At 43.5% G+C, this 12,456-nt stretch overlaps 1 protein-coding gene across 2 annotated transcripts in view; it reads left to right on the top strand.

The window, feature by feature from the left end:
• Positions 1-2,464: 2,464 nt before the first annotated feature.
• OCRL (OCRL inositol polyphosphate-5-phosphatase) overlaps positions 2,465-12,456 on the top strand; it is a 213,450-nt gene continuing 203,458 nt past the window's right edge. For both annotated transcript variants that reach the window (XM_030208712.1, XM_030208711.1), the window contains exons 1-2: positions 2,465-2,613; positions 3,793-3,863. In XM_030208712.1, coding sequence (XP_030064572.1) covers positions 2,581-2,613; positions 3,793-3,863 — 104 coding nt within the window. In that variant the 5' untranslated portion in view covers positions 2,465-2,580. The remainder of the gene's footprint in view (positions 2,614-3,792; positions 3,864-12,456) is intronic.

Below are 12,456 nucleotides of genomic sequence, written 5' to 3'. Positions count from 1 at the left end.
ACAGAATATCTATGGGCATGAACATCCTAACCTCTTGGGCCAACGCCTTTAGGATGAAATTGAACAAAGAAAAAAAACGCAATGCCTAATCCTCTCATCTCAGCACTCCGCACTCCCCCCATCCAATCTCACTACCTCCGGCACTACAATCAGTGTTGCCAGGTGGACGGTTTTACCGCCCAATTGGGCGGTTTTCCGCAACCCGCCGCGGGAAATTTTTGCCCGCGGAGGGTCGCGGTTTTTTGGGCTTCTTTTTTTTCTTTTCCGCGGTTTATCGGGCGATTTTTTTCGGCCGCGGGGGGCGGGGTTAGTGACGTTCTGGGCGGGGCCGATGACGGGGGAGGCGGGGCCGATGACAGGGGAGGGGTTGATGACGGCGGGGGCGGGGTGACGACGCGGGGGTGGGGGTGTCAGGGGCGGGGTTTCAGTTTGGGCGGGTTTTGGGCTGTTTTTAGCCTGGATTGGGTGGGAAAAAAATTTTCCACCTGGCAACCCTGACTACAATCCCCATTTCTGACAACCTGAAAATCCTTGGAGTGACACTAGACAACCACCTCTCCCTGCCAAGCTAACCGCCTTCACCACGTTCTCCGGCAACGAATTCCAGAGTTTAATTACGTGTTGGGTGAAGAAACTTTTTCTCTGATTTGTTTTAAATTTACTACACTGTAGTTTCAATGCATGCCCCCTAGTCCTAGTATTTTTGGAAAGCGTGAACAGACACTTCACATCCACCTGTTCCACTCCACTCATTATTTTATATACCTCTATCATGTCTCCCCTCAGCCGTCTCTTCTCCAAGCTGAAAAGCCCTAGCCTCCTTAGTCTTTCTTCATAGGGAAGTCGTCCCATCCCCGCTATCATTTTAGTCGCCCTTCGCTGCACCTTTTCCAATTCCACTATATCTTTCTTGAGATGCGGCGACCAGAACTGAACACAATACTCAAGGTGCGGTCGCACCATGGAGCGATATAACAGCATTTTAACATCTTCACACCTGTTTTCCATACCTTTCCTAATAATACCCAACATTCTATTCGCTTTCCGAGCCGCAGCAGCACACTGAGCAGAAGGTTTCAGTGTATTATCGACGACGACACCCAGATCCCTTTCTTGGTCCGTAACTCCTAACGTGGAACCTTGCATGACGTAGCTATAATTCGGGTTCTTTTTTCCCACATGCATCACCTTGCACTTGCTCACATTAAACGTCATCTGCCATTTAGCCGCCCAGTCTCCCAGTCTCGTAAGGTCCTTCTGTAATTTTTCACAGTCCTGTCGTGAGTTAACGACTTTGAATAACTTTGTCATCAGCAAATTTAATTACCTCGCTAGTTACTCCCATCTCTTTAGATTGTAAGCTCTTTGAGCAGGGACTGTCTCTCTTTGTTAAATTGTACAGCGCTGCGTAACCCTAGTAGCGCTCTAGAAATGTTAAGTAGTATAAATATATTAAAAAGCAGCGGTCCTAGCACAGACCCCTGAGGAATGCCACTAACTACCCTTCTCCATTATGAATACTGCCCATTTAACCCCACTCTCTGTTTCCTATCCTTCAACCAGTTTTTAATCACAATAGGACTTTTCCTCCTATCCCATGACCCTCCAATTTCCTCTGTAGCCTTTCATGAGGTACCTTGTCAAATGCCTTTTGAAAATCCAGATACACAATATCAACCGGCTCCCCTTTGTCCACATGTTTGATTACTCCTTCAAAGAATTGAAGTAAAGTGATGATCGCTCTGTGGCCATAGTTCAGCTGCTGTTATCTTGTACTCACAATGATTATTCCTTCAGGACAATGGCAATTTACTGTCAGTGTTTTCAAGAGAAGGAATAATTTTCCAAATCAATTCATTGCCTATAGCTTTTCAAAAGTCAACTTGTGGTTGTGAAATATTTCTCAGTCTAATATCACTCCGAATGGCTCGTTGCCAGATCTCAATTTCTAGGTGGGCCTGGAGATGTGAGCATGGTTCTTGCATCACCCCTCCACCTGATATACCCAACCCCCAAAATGGAAATAATAATAATTAAAAAAACAAAAAAACTTGGTTGGCCAGGATCCCGAAGCCCCACTAGCTGAAGAGTTCTATTTCTGTGTTCCTTCTTCCCCTCCCCCCCCCCGGCATTTACAGTCTTTCCTGGGTGCCAAATTGTAGGTGTCCTTATAGAAATCTACCTATCTATATATATGGGGTTTTTTTTTAAGCAGCTATACATTGAGTTAATGAAGCTAGGCAAGAGACTGCATATTCTCCTCTCTCCCCCATCCCCAGTACCTCGGCAAACCCCAGAACGGTGTATTATTTTGCTGTTACTACCCCCCCAACAAGTTGCCGCCCTAGAAGTGACCGTCCAGCAGTAGCAACGACAGCGGACCTCAGGCCTCTCCACCTGCAGCGGTAGTAGCAAGCGCAACGCACTCTCCAGCCGGCAGGGGGCAGCAGGCACCGCTACCTCCTCCTGACTTTTGCCGATGTGTCGCGCTTGGGCCGCCGCTGCGGACGGAGCCGGTGAGGGGCGCTGGGCCCGGCTCTGAGGGCAGACGGAGGCGCTCCGAGCCTGAGCGCAGGAGCCATGGGGGAGCCCAGGCGCAGACTCACCGCCACCGTATCCTGCGCACCGAGAGAGAGGGCTGCGGGCAATGAGGCCGGCGTGGCGAGGCCGCAGGCCGACCCGGGGAGCTGGGACGGGCGGGAGTTCAAAGTTACCTGGGCCTGAGAGAGGGGCCCGCAGGCAGTCTGGGCGCTAGGGAGCAGCCGCTCGGTCCCTGGCGGGAGCAGACGGCAAATTCAGGTATAGAGAGGCCCGGCAGCCCGCTCCAGAATTCAAAATGCGACTCCCGACGTGGTTTTCTTATAGTAGAAGCGGCGCTGTTTGTTAAGAGACCTGTAGAGAGAGTCCTGTCACCTATAGACTTTTCTGCCTCGAGAACGATAATAGAGTTTGGGGAGTACTGGAAATAGGGAATGCTCCGGGAAAAGAGGTTATTAGTAGCACATCAGTGGCGCTGTGTACTAGCAGCCTTTACCCTCAAGATTGAGAAAAAGACAAAAATCGGGGGGGCGATAATGTTGAAGACTTGGAAGCTTGGTGATGTTTTTATAGAAGGGATCTCTTGGAACTTGATTCGTAAGGTCGCTTTTTTTTTTTTTTTTTTTTTACTTTCCAGCAGTTTAAGAATCTAGAGCAGGGTTCCTCTTAATTATAGTGTACCACTACTCGAAAAATTTGTGCAGCTGTGGTAGATGGCTCGTGTCCTTAGCTTTGTTAACCTTTTCTATGCACCCACTTGAAATCACATTTTGCAGAATTCGAATAAATAATCATCTCAAATCTTGTTTGTCCTGAAGAAAAGAACACCACAGAAGTTAATATCGCCTTTTGTGTCGGGGAGGGGGGGCAGTGTGGTCCATTGCGAATTGCATGTGTTTTTTTTTTAATAGTGTGTGTATTCTTTTGTAGAGAAACTAAGAATCTGTGTATGTTAAATCAATGATGATTATGTTCGTGTTTCTGGGCCAGGTGTAGCAGGTGTGGAATGAAGTGTGTACCACTAGATCCAAGGAAAGATAGATTAGGATAGGAAGGTATAATGGCTTGACAAAACTGCTAAACCTGCACTGGTGGTCTTCTGGGCAAACAAGCACACATTGGTGCCCATAAACAAAGCTGTTTGAACACTTGTCTGTGCGTGCCAGTTTAGGGATTTCTTAGGCTGTGTTAATCATCTAATCTGTGTCCAGAAATAGTATGAAAGTTCTTTAACTGTCTGCTCATACTGTGGAGGGTCTGGAAGTGAAGGCTGGCTGCAAAGAGCCTTGTGTCCTGTTCCTGTCACAGCGGAAAGGACAGTATGTGTAAGTAATGTGCAATATTCCTCTTTCTGTGCTACATTGCTGCATGCATCATAAATTCCCATAGACAAATCAGGCAGGCTGATTGCTTAAAGGATATTTTCCAGATCCTGAAAACCAGCATCTTTACTATTTAGCCAGATGAGTCCTCTTAACTGAGCACTATTAAAAGAAGGCAATGTATTCTGGTAAATCCAGCCTTTATTTTTTGAGGGAAGGTTAGTTTTGCTCTTCAAACCATTCTACAGAAGGGAAAAGGAAATGACAACAGTTTTCATGATTGGTCATCAATAGAAATCAAACAAAATAAAACATGGAAAAGAAAATAAGATACCTTTTTTATTGGACATAACTTAATACATTTCTTGATTAGCTTTCGAAGGTTGCCCTTCTTCCTCAGATCGGAAATAAGCAAATGTGCTAGCTGACAGTGTATATAAGTGAAAACATTCAAGCATTACTATGACAGTCTGACAGGGTGGGAGGAGGGGGGTGGGTAAGAAGTATGCATGGGGACATCAAAGCATATGTTGGTCAACATTTTACAGGACCAGGACACTGTACCAGTGACTTCACAGTGAGAATCCTGAAAGGTAACTTTAAAACCATACAAGAACGTAAGACCTTTGAAGTCAGAATGATTGAATATTTTAACACCCAACAGAAAGGACTTAACAAGGATCTGGGGTTCCTAGCCCATTATAAACCATAAAGCTGTATGTCTCTGTTGATCACCCCACCCCTCACCTACCCACACCCATCCTGTTAGAATATCAATGATATGCTTTGATGTCCCCATGCATACTTCCTACCCAACCCCCTCCTCCCACCCTGTCAGACTGTCATAGTAATGCTTGAATGTTTTCACTTATATACACTGTCAGCTAGCACATTTGCTTATTTCCGATCTGAGGAAGAAGGGCAACCTTCGAAAGCTAATCAAGAAATGTATTAAGTTATGTCCAATAAAAAAAGGTATCATCTTATTTTCTTTTCCATGTTTTATTTGTTTGATTTCTATTGATAACCTTAAGAGTGGACTAACATGGCTACCACACTCCTCTACTTCATGATTGGTCAGAAATTAGATTTTACTAAGCTGCTTGGCAATATGGCTTTAAAAAGACATTTCATTCTGGTTAAAGCACATAAATTACAGCAGCCTAGTGCAAAAATATAGCACCAGGTAACAAGGAGGCCATTGCTTTAGGTTTGCATTCATTAAATAAGTAACCCTCAATATGCACTCAAAGAGGGACTAACTTTTAATTAATACATAAAATATAGATTTTTTTCCTGCTAATTTGCATTTTTGTATATGTGTTGCCTAATTACCCACAAAAGGTTCATCAGACTATGAATATTACCAGGAAGGGAACAAAAGCTTCTGCTGTTGCCTGTCATTCTCGAAATCACAAAAAATAAGGTTATTGGTGATACTTTGATACTTTATTGTGAAGTTTTATTGTATAATTTTTATGTTCTCTAGAAATAGCAATACATTTTACCAGTGTAGTGTAATTTTCAAACATCTTGGAATTGCAAAATATATAGGCATAAGTGTGCATATATTGCTCAAATTTTCAAAAAAATCATGTGTATGCTAAGAATACCTGGATACTTGATTTTTGCTGTTTTGTGCAGTTGGTTAACAAGGATCAGCTATTGCATATACTTTTAAAAATGTTATGTGCTGTTTTCTTCTATAGCTTACTGGTATATGCCTCTTCGTAATCCAGCTAAAAGTAAACATGCTGTGGAAGCTCATACATAATTTTTGCAGGGCAAAAATAGCTCAGTTTCAGTCAGGGCAGTCTTTGTTGTGAAAAATTTTCTCAATATGCCCATGAAGTTGGTTGGGTGGCGGCAGAAGCATTTCAGAGTTGTGCAAGTGTAATGCCTTTGTAAAGGGGCACTTCAGGTTTTGAAAGCAGGTTATCTTACAATGTGGCCAGTCACCATAGCTGTGGCTTGTTTCCCAAACAATGAAGTCCAACAAAAAGGAAAACCAAACACTCCCAAGAAAAACAAGGCAAGCAAAGGAGGGTGGGAATAGCCAGTGCCATAGTCCAGGTTAAACTAATCCACACAAATATCAAGTCCAGCTCCTATCAATTTTTCTTACCAGTAGATAATTTGAATTATAGTTATAGGCACACTATTGGATTCATCAGAAATGCATGCGTCAACCACTAGGCTAATTTCTTTTGAGCCTGGCATAAATAAGGGTGAGTGTGTAATCATCAATCCATTGTGAATTTTTTACATTTTGTACGTGTTCATTTTCGTTTGCATTTTCTTCCCACATATAAAATAGAGCAATTACTTAGCTTAACGTCTTCTTATCTTCAATGTGAGCCTCCCTTTATAGCTTTTTGGTGCTTGTTTGATAGTCCAGGATAAAAGCATAAGTCCTTTATTAAACTTGTACAATAGTGCTTACTTGAAAACAATACATCAATAAGATGCAAAGGATCAGTTGCTTGAAGGTGGACTCAACGTGGTCCGTGTTTTGGCCCATGCTTTCATCAGGAGTCCTCACAAGCATAATTACCAACAAATACTTAAATATTAGCGAGTAACTAATACAATATGATATGGACGATGAAAACAATCAGATAGACGAAAAGAAGAGGTGACGGCAGATAAAATATGTGTGCCCTAAAGAACTAGGGTTCAAAAATAACTGTGCAGAATTATATTTTATTTTATTCAGCCTAGATGCCTTATATATTTGCGATGGATTATTGCTATGTGCTGTTTTCAGTGGCAAACAGTTTTTGATGTATATTGTATATATTTCATATAACTTTTATAATAAGCCTCTAATTTGCATGATTGCCTTGTATACAACTTGTGAAGAGTTTTTTTTGTTTGTTTTTGTGTTGCTTTTTGTTGAGAAGTCCCATGTCTTAGGACTACTGATACACACGTACTTTTTAAGGTTATTTATTTTTCCATGTTCCTTTTGGTTAATAAATACTTATAGGGCTTTTTAAGGCCTATAGCATTTTGTGGTTCTTGTAGCGCTTTCTTGTTTTTGTTGAGGAATTGGTATGTAACAATTTTACACAGATATTTTACGTAGGTCACTAACCCCCTCCTCTTATTCACATGCTGTTGTTTCTGCTTATTTGCATATTTTTGGTGTCATAACACATCTTTTTTTGTGTCGCTATGAGGCTCATTTTCAAAGCACTTAGGCTTAAAAAGTTCATATGTTACTATTAGGCATATTTTCAAAGCACTTAGCCTTCCAAAGTTCCATAGGTTTCTATGGAACTTTGGAAGGCTAAGTGCTTTGAAAATATGCCTCTATGGGGCTCATTTTCAAAGTACTTAGACTTACAAGGTTCCATAGGCTATTATCAGGCTCATTTTCGAAAGAGATGGGCATCCATCTTTCGACATAAATCGAAACATGGACATCCATCTCCCAGGGACATCCAAATCAGTATAATCGAAACCCAATTTTGGACGTCTCCAACTGCAGTCCGTCAGAAGGACGTCCAAAACTCAAGGGGGCATGCCAAGGGTATGTTCAAGGAGGGACTTGGGCGTTCCTAAGACATGGAGGTCTTTCAGCAATAATGGAACAAAACAAAGACGTCCAAGACTAAAACCTAGTTCCTTAGCATCCCTCCGGACCAGCCCAGGATTGGACTGATGGGTTATGTACGCCTTCCAGCAGGTAGAGACTGAGAAAATTCTGACTCTAGAGAGCCAATAAGAGCCCTGGTCATGTGACCCTAGCCCCAGTATTTTCTCAGTCTCCAACAGGCAGGAGATGAGCCCATTAGTCTCTCTCTTTTTCTCTTTAAGATACTAGTGATAATAAGAATAGTTCTTCTGTGCCTGGGAAATCTCAGAGGCTTGGCAGATAGAGAATTTCTTTTCTTTTCCAGCCACTGGGGTGTTAAACTCGGGTGTTCCCGAGTCCCTCCCCCTTCCTCCCCATATCCCTTAGTTGGGAAGGGCTACCCTTTCGGTGGAAAGGTGTATTGCCTTTGGGAGAGGCAGCCGTTATTACTTTAAAATATAAGAAATAAAGGAAATTAAAAGGAAAAGCCTTTACTTTCCCCAGAGTTCTAACGAGCAGGCAGCTCCGTTGTGCTCTATGGCTCTTGTGGAGTTTTTTCTTTTCTAGCTCAGCTGTAAAAAAAAAAAAAAAAAAAGTAATATTTGATACAGTGCCCGTGGCCTTAACGAGCGATTTTTTTGTTTATATTTTTCTTTCTCCATTTCCTCGCATTTTGGCAGCGGCGGTTTAAAAAAAAAAAGCCATGAAGCGTTGTTTTAAGGGCAGAGAGAGCTCAGCTATGGCGGGCAGGCTGAAGCGTTGTTTTTCTCAGTGCCGGGGTGTCAGTGTTTTTGGCTCTTGCAAGTCCTTTATGGTGCTGGACGTTTCTTTGGTGCCTCTGTTGGCGATTTCTTGCGTTTTTTGTTTGCCAGTCCGTCGCATCTACCTCAGTGTCTTCCATTTCTACTTCGGACCTCCATGGTTCTTTAGATTTGCCGTGGAAGGCCGCCATTTTGTCTGCAGCTGCAATTTTTTCTGCGCGGGAGCTATTCTCTGATTCTCAGTTTGCTGAAGGGCAGAAGGAAACAGAGGTAGTGTTTCTGGTGGAGTCTGAAGGAACTCAGGACAGGGGATTTTCCCCTGAGTTTGTCCTCCAGATGTACCAGCCGTTCAGGATAAACATCTGATCTTGGAGCTGAAGTTTCACAAGAGACCTACTGCTTGAGATCCATAAGTGAGTTCATTGTTGACCCAGGATCAGACCACTGGGCTATTAGGCTACTCCTCTATGGTGTATTCTTTACTTGTGTGCTGTGCATGGAATGCTTACTTGCTTGCGCCTTATGCATTTAATGTCGGGTCGCTCCTTCTTGGGACACCTGTATGTCTTTGTACCAATATTTACAGCATTTGGACAGCCTGTTTGATGCTTGTTTCTCTATGGTCTTGGGTGACTTCTGTCTGTGGGTAGGCAGTGCTCAGTTGTGGCTTCTGCTATAGCAACTTTGAGAGTGTTTTTTTTTTTTTTTTTTTCAAATGCCATGATATCACCCTTTTGGTTAGGTACCCGCTTTCCTTCCACAGGTATGTTGCGGTCACAAGCTTAGCCTCAAGGACAAAAGCCTCTGGTGATTTCCTTGCAGGGGCAGCAGTTATAGGCATTTACTGCCTGATTGATATCAGTTGCACTCTGGCACTTCTTGTTTTTCAGATAACATAGGTGCCTCAATAGTATATTGTGCAACTGCAGTGGCTGGCAGTTTATCTGGGGCTACAGCCAATTCTTCAACTGGGACATCTATTCCTTCTTCTCGTGTATGAGATCTCTTCTATGCGTGCATATTTATTTTTACTTTTGTTCTCACCTGTTTAGCTTCAGGTAATGAAGTAATATTTGGATGACAGCCTTTACATACATCGCTATCTGTTCGTATGTGGGCAGTGGTCTAGGAACCAAGTGTAGGATTTTGTAGTTCAGGATCCCTGTTTCTACTTTCTACAGCTGAGGTAGGCCCGTATTTCCTTTGACCAGTTGGTCTTGAAGGTTATTCGAGACGGCTATGCCTTAGGCTTTGCCAAGCTTATTTCAGACGTCTGTCTAGAGTCTCTCGGTCATTCTAGCTGCAATGCACGTGGAGTAGGGGACACTCTACAGAGGCTCTTAGGTTTTCAGACCATTTGCCCAGTTCCTTCTTAGGACTACGGACAGGGTCGCTATGCCATTTTTCTTTGTAGTTTTCTTTGTAGTTTTGGATTTCAAGGCCGTCATTCGCGCTCTCAAGTCACAAGTTTTTTGTATGGAGACCCTTCGGTCCGTCAGTCTGATGGAAGCTTATTTGCATATTCCTATTAGGACCGGTCTTTACAAGTTTGTGCGATTTGCTATTCGGGGACACCATTTTCAGTCTCGGGCTCTACCGTTCGGTCTCACAACAGCACTTTGCACTTTCACCAAACTTATGGTAGTGGTAGCAGTGGCTTTCAGGAAAAGAAGCAATAAAACATGTTACAGTCAAACCTGGATGGGCAAAATAGAGAGAGACCCCTGATGCAGGCATTTGTACACCGAAACACAGACCGTGTCGGGTCTCCATTATAAATAAAGAACTACATTTTTCTCAATCCTGAAGGCCCAGTGTTTGCTTTGTTTGTTTGGTTGCTTTTGTATGCTGTATTCCCTCTTTTCTGTGACTGTATACCTTCAAGTGACAGTGTGCAGCTTATTCATGGCAAGAGCATGCCTGAAATGGCACCAACAGTCTGCAACACAAGCTGGAATGCCCAGCTGGAAGTGGGTGATGCTGTTTATGATGTGTTACAGGTTACGACCTGCTGTATGTCTTTGACTCTCATGGCATGTCGGCAGCTCTGATTGGTATTGGGCAGCGGATGCAGTGTCAGTCACGATTAGTTAAACAGCCTTTTTGGGGCTACTGACTGTTTGGAGAAGATCTCAGTAACTTGGTGAAACAACTGGGGGAAACTAAGCCCCAGTGGTTGCCGGTGGATAAGCCAAAAGCGTCTGGTCGTCTGGCTTTAGGGGCTCTTGATCTCGATTTTGACATACAAACAGTACCAGCCTGGTTATCAGCAATATGGTCAGAAGTCCCGCTTTCAGCCACGCCAATCTTTCTTTTCTTGCGGACAGGAAGTCCTCCTCTCAGCTAGGGCACCAATTCCTTCTGAACTTCACAATTATACGAGGCTGATCCACTGTTCTCGCACTCTGGTGATAGGACGTCTTCGGGAGTTTCAGGAGGAGTGGGCCAAAATCACGTCAGACCAGAGGGTTCTGGATATTCTTAAAGTTGGAGTTCTTCCGCCCAGTCTCTCCTCTCTCTTCTTGCAGTCTCCTTTTTGAAGGGAACCAAAGCGGTCGAGGTTCAGGTCACCATAGATTCCTTGCTGGCTCTCTGGCCATTGTTCAGTTCTTCAGGCTGAACAGGGACAAGGCAGATACTCCGTCTACTTGTTTGTCCCAAGGAAGGAAGGCACCTTTTGTCCAGCCTTAAATCTCAAAGGTTTAAATCACCACTGCCTCCAAGTGTCCCACTTTCGCATGGAAGCACTGAAAGCACTCAGCCTCTGTTCAAGCTGGAGAATGTCACACCACCCTAGATCTCAAGGAGGCGTACTTGCATATACCCATATGGCTGCCACATCGGAGGTTTCTTCGTTTTGTGGTGCTGGGCTGTTGCTTCCAGTTCAGTGCTTTACCCTTTGGTCTTGCCATGGCACCAAGGTTATGGTGGTGGTGGTGGTGTCTTTCCTTTGGCACCAGGGAATTGGAGTTCATCCATATCTCGATGGTTGGCATATTCGTGCATCATCCTATTTGAACAGCATGGCGGCAACAGACAGTTATCTGTCTGCTGCAGTCTTTGGGTTGAGTGATCAGTTTTGAGAAGAGCAGACTAACTCCATCGCAGATGCTGGAGTATCTGGGCATTTTATTTGACACAGCAGTGGTTAGAATCTTCCTAACAGAACACAGAAGGTTGAAGCTGGTTTAACAGATTTGTCTTCTCCTCAGTCATGGCAAGCCCAGGGTCTATGTCCAGGTTCTGAGGTCAGTGACAATAGTGATGCAAGTGGGCTCATATGCCGTTTTTTCATATGACTCATATGAATCTTTTCTCAGCTGCTGGTCTCCCGTGTCACAGAAGTACGACCTTCATCTTCCTTGGACGTTGGTTGTCAGAAGGAGTATACAGTGCTGGTTGTTGCCCAGGAATTTGACCATCAGAGTTACCTTTCTGATAACAAAATGGGAGGTGGTGACAACAGACACCAGCAAATCGAGTTGGGGAGCTCATTACAAGTTCTATCTAGCACAAGGCACGCAGATGGAACAGGAGTCTACATCAAATTTCATCTCCCATTTGGATGTCTTCCAATTTCCTAAAGTCTACCTACAATTTTTCACATTCTGCATGTGTTTTAACAACCTTTAATAGTTTTGTATCATCTGTAAATTTAATCACCTCACTTGTTCTAATTTCCAGATCATTTATAGATATGTTAAATAGCACTGGTCTCATTACAGATCCCTGTGGCACTCCACTATTCAATCATTGAGAGAAATGGCCATTTAACCCTACCCTCTGCTTTCTGTCCAATATCCAGTTCCTAATCCGCAACAAAACTTTGCCTCCTATCCCTTGACTCTTTAATTTTCTCAGGAGTCTTTCGTGAGGAAGTTTGTCAAAAGCTTTCTGAAAAGGGGATAACATTGCTAATAGGTATTCCGGCCCTTTTTGATTCTGCATTTTACCTCACCAAACATAACTTGAATCTGCTGTTGAACCGGGAACTAATGATGGGATTTAAGGAGGAATGTGACGGAGGTGCCATTGCAGTAAGCTCTAGTGCAGTTAACGTGGGTTTTACAAATATATTATTGGCCACACAATGAAGGAAGAGGTTGAGTTTAGGTGTTAACTCGCATGGAAGACATGGCTGCACACTCCATTAATATCTGATATAATGAGCATTAATATATTCTATGCAGTGCAGAAAACAGAACAGTGGCTTTTGATGTGCACAATGTGAGAAATTAGGTCCAGGGCAGCATAG

Source organism: Microcaecilia unicolor, chromosome 7, assembly GCF_901765095.1.
Source record: "Microcaecilia unicolor chromosome 7, aMicUni1.1, whole genome shotgun sequence".
NCBI lineage: Eukaryota > Metazoa > Chordata > Amphibia > Gymnophiona > Siphonopidae > Microcaecilia > Microcaecilia unicolor.
Note: the sequence above shows the minus strand (reverse complement) of the source record. Positions and strands in the feature narration are given on the sequence as shown.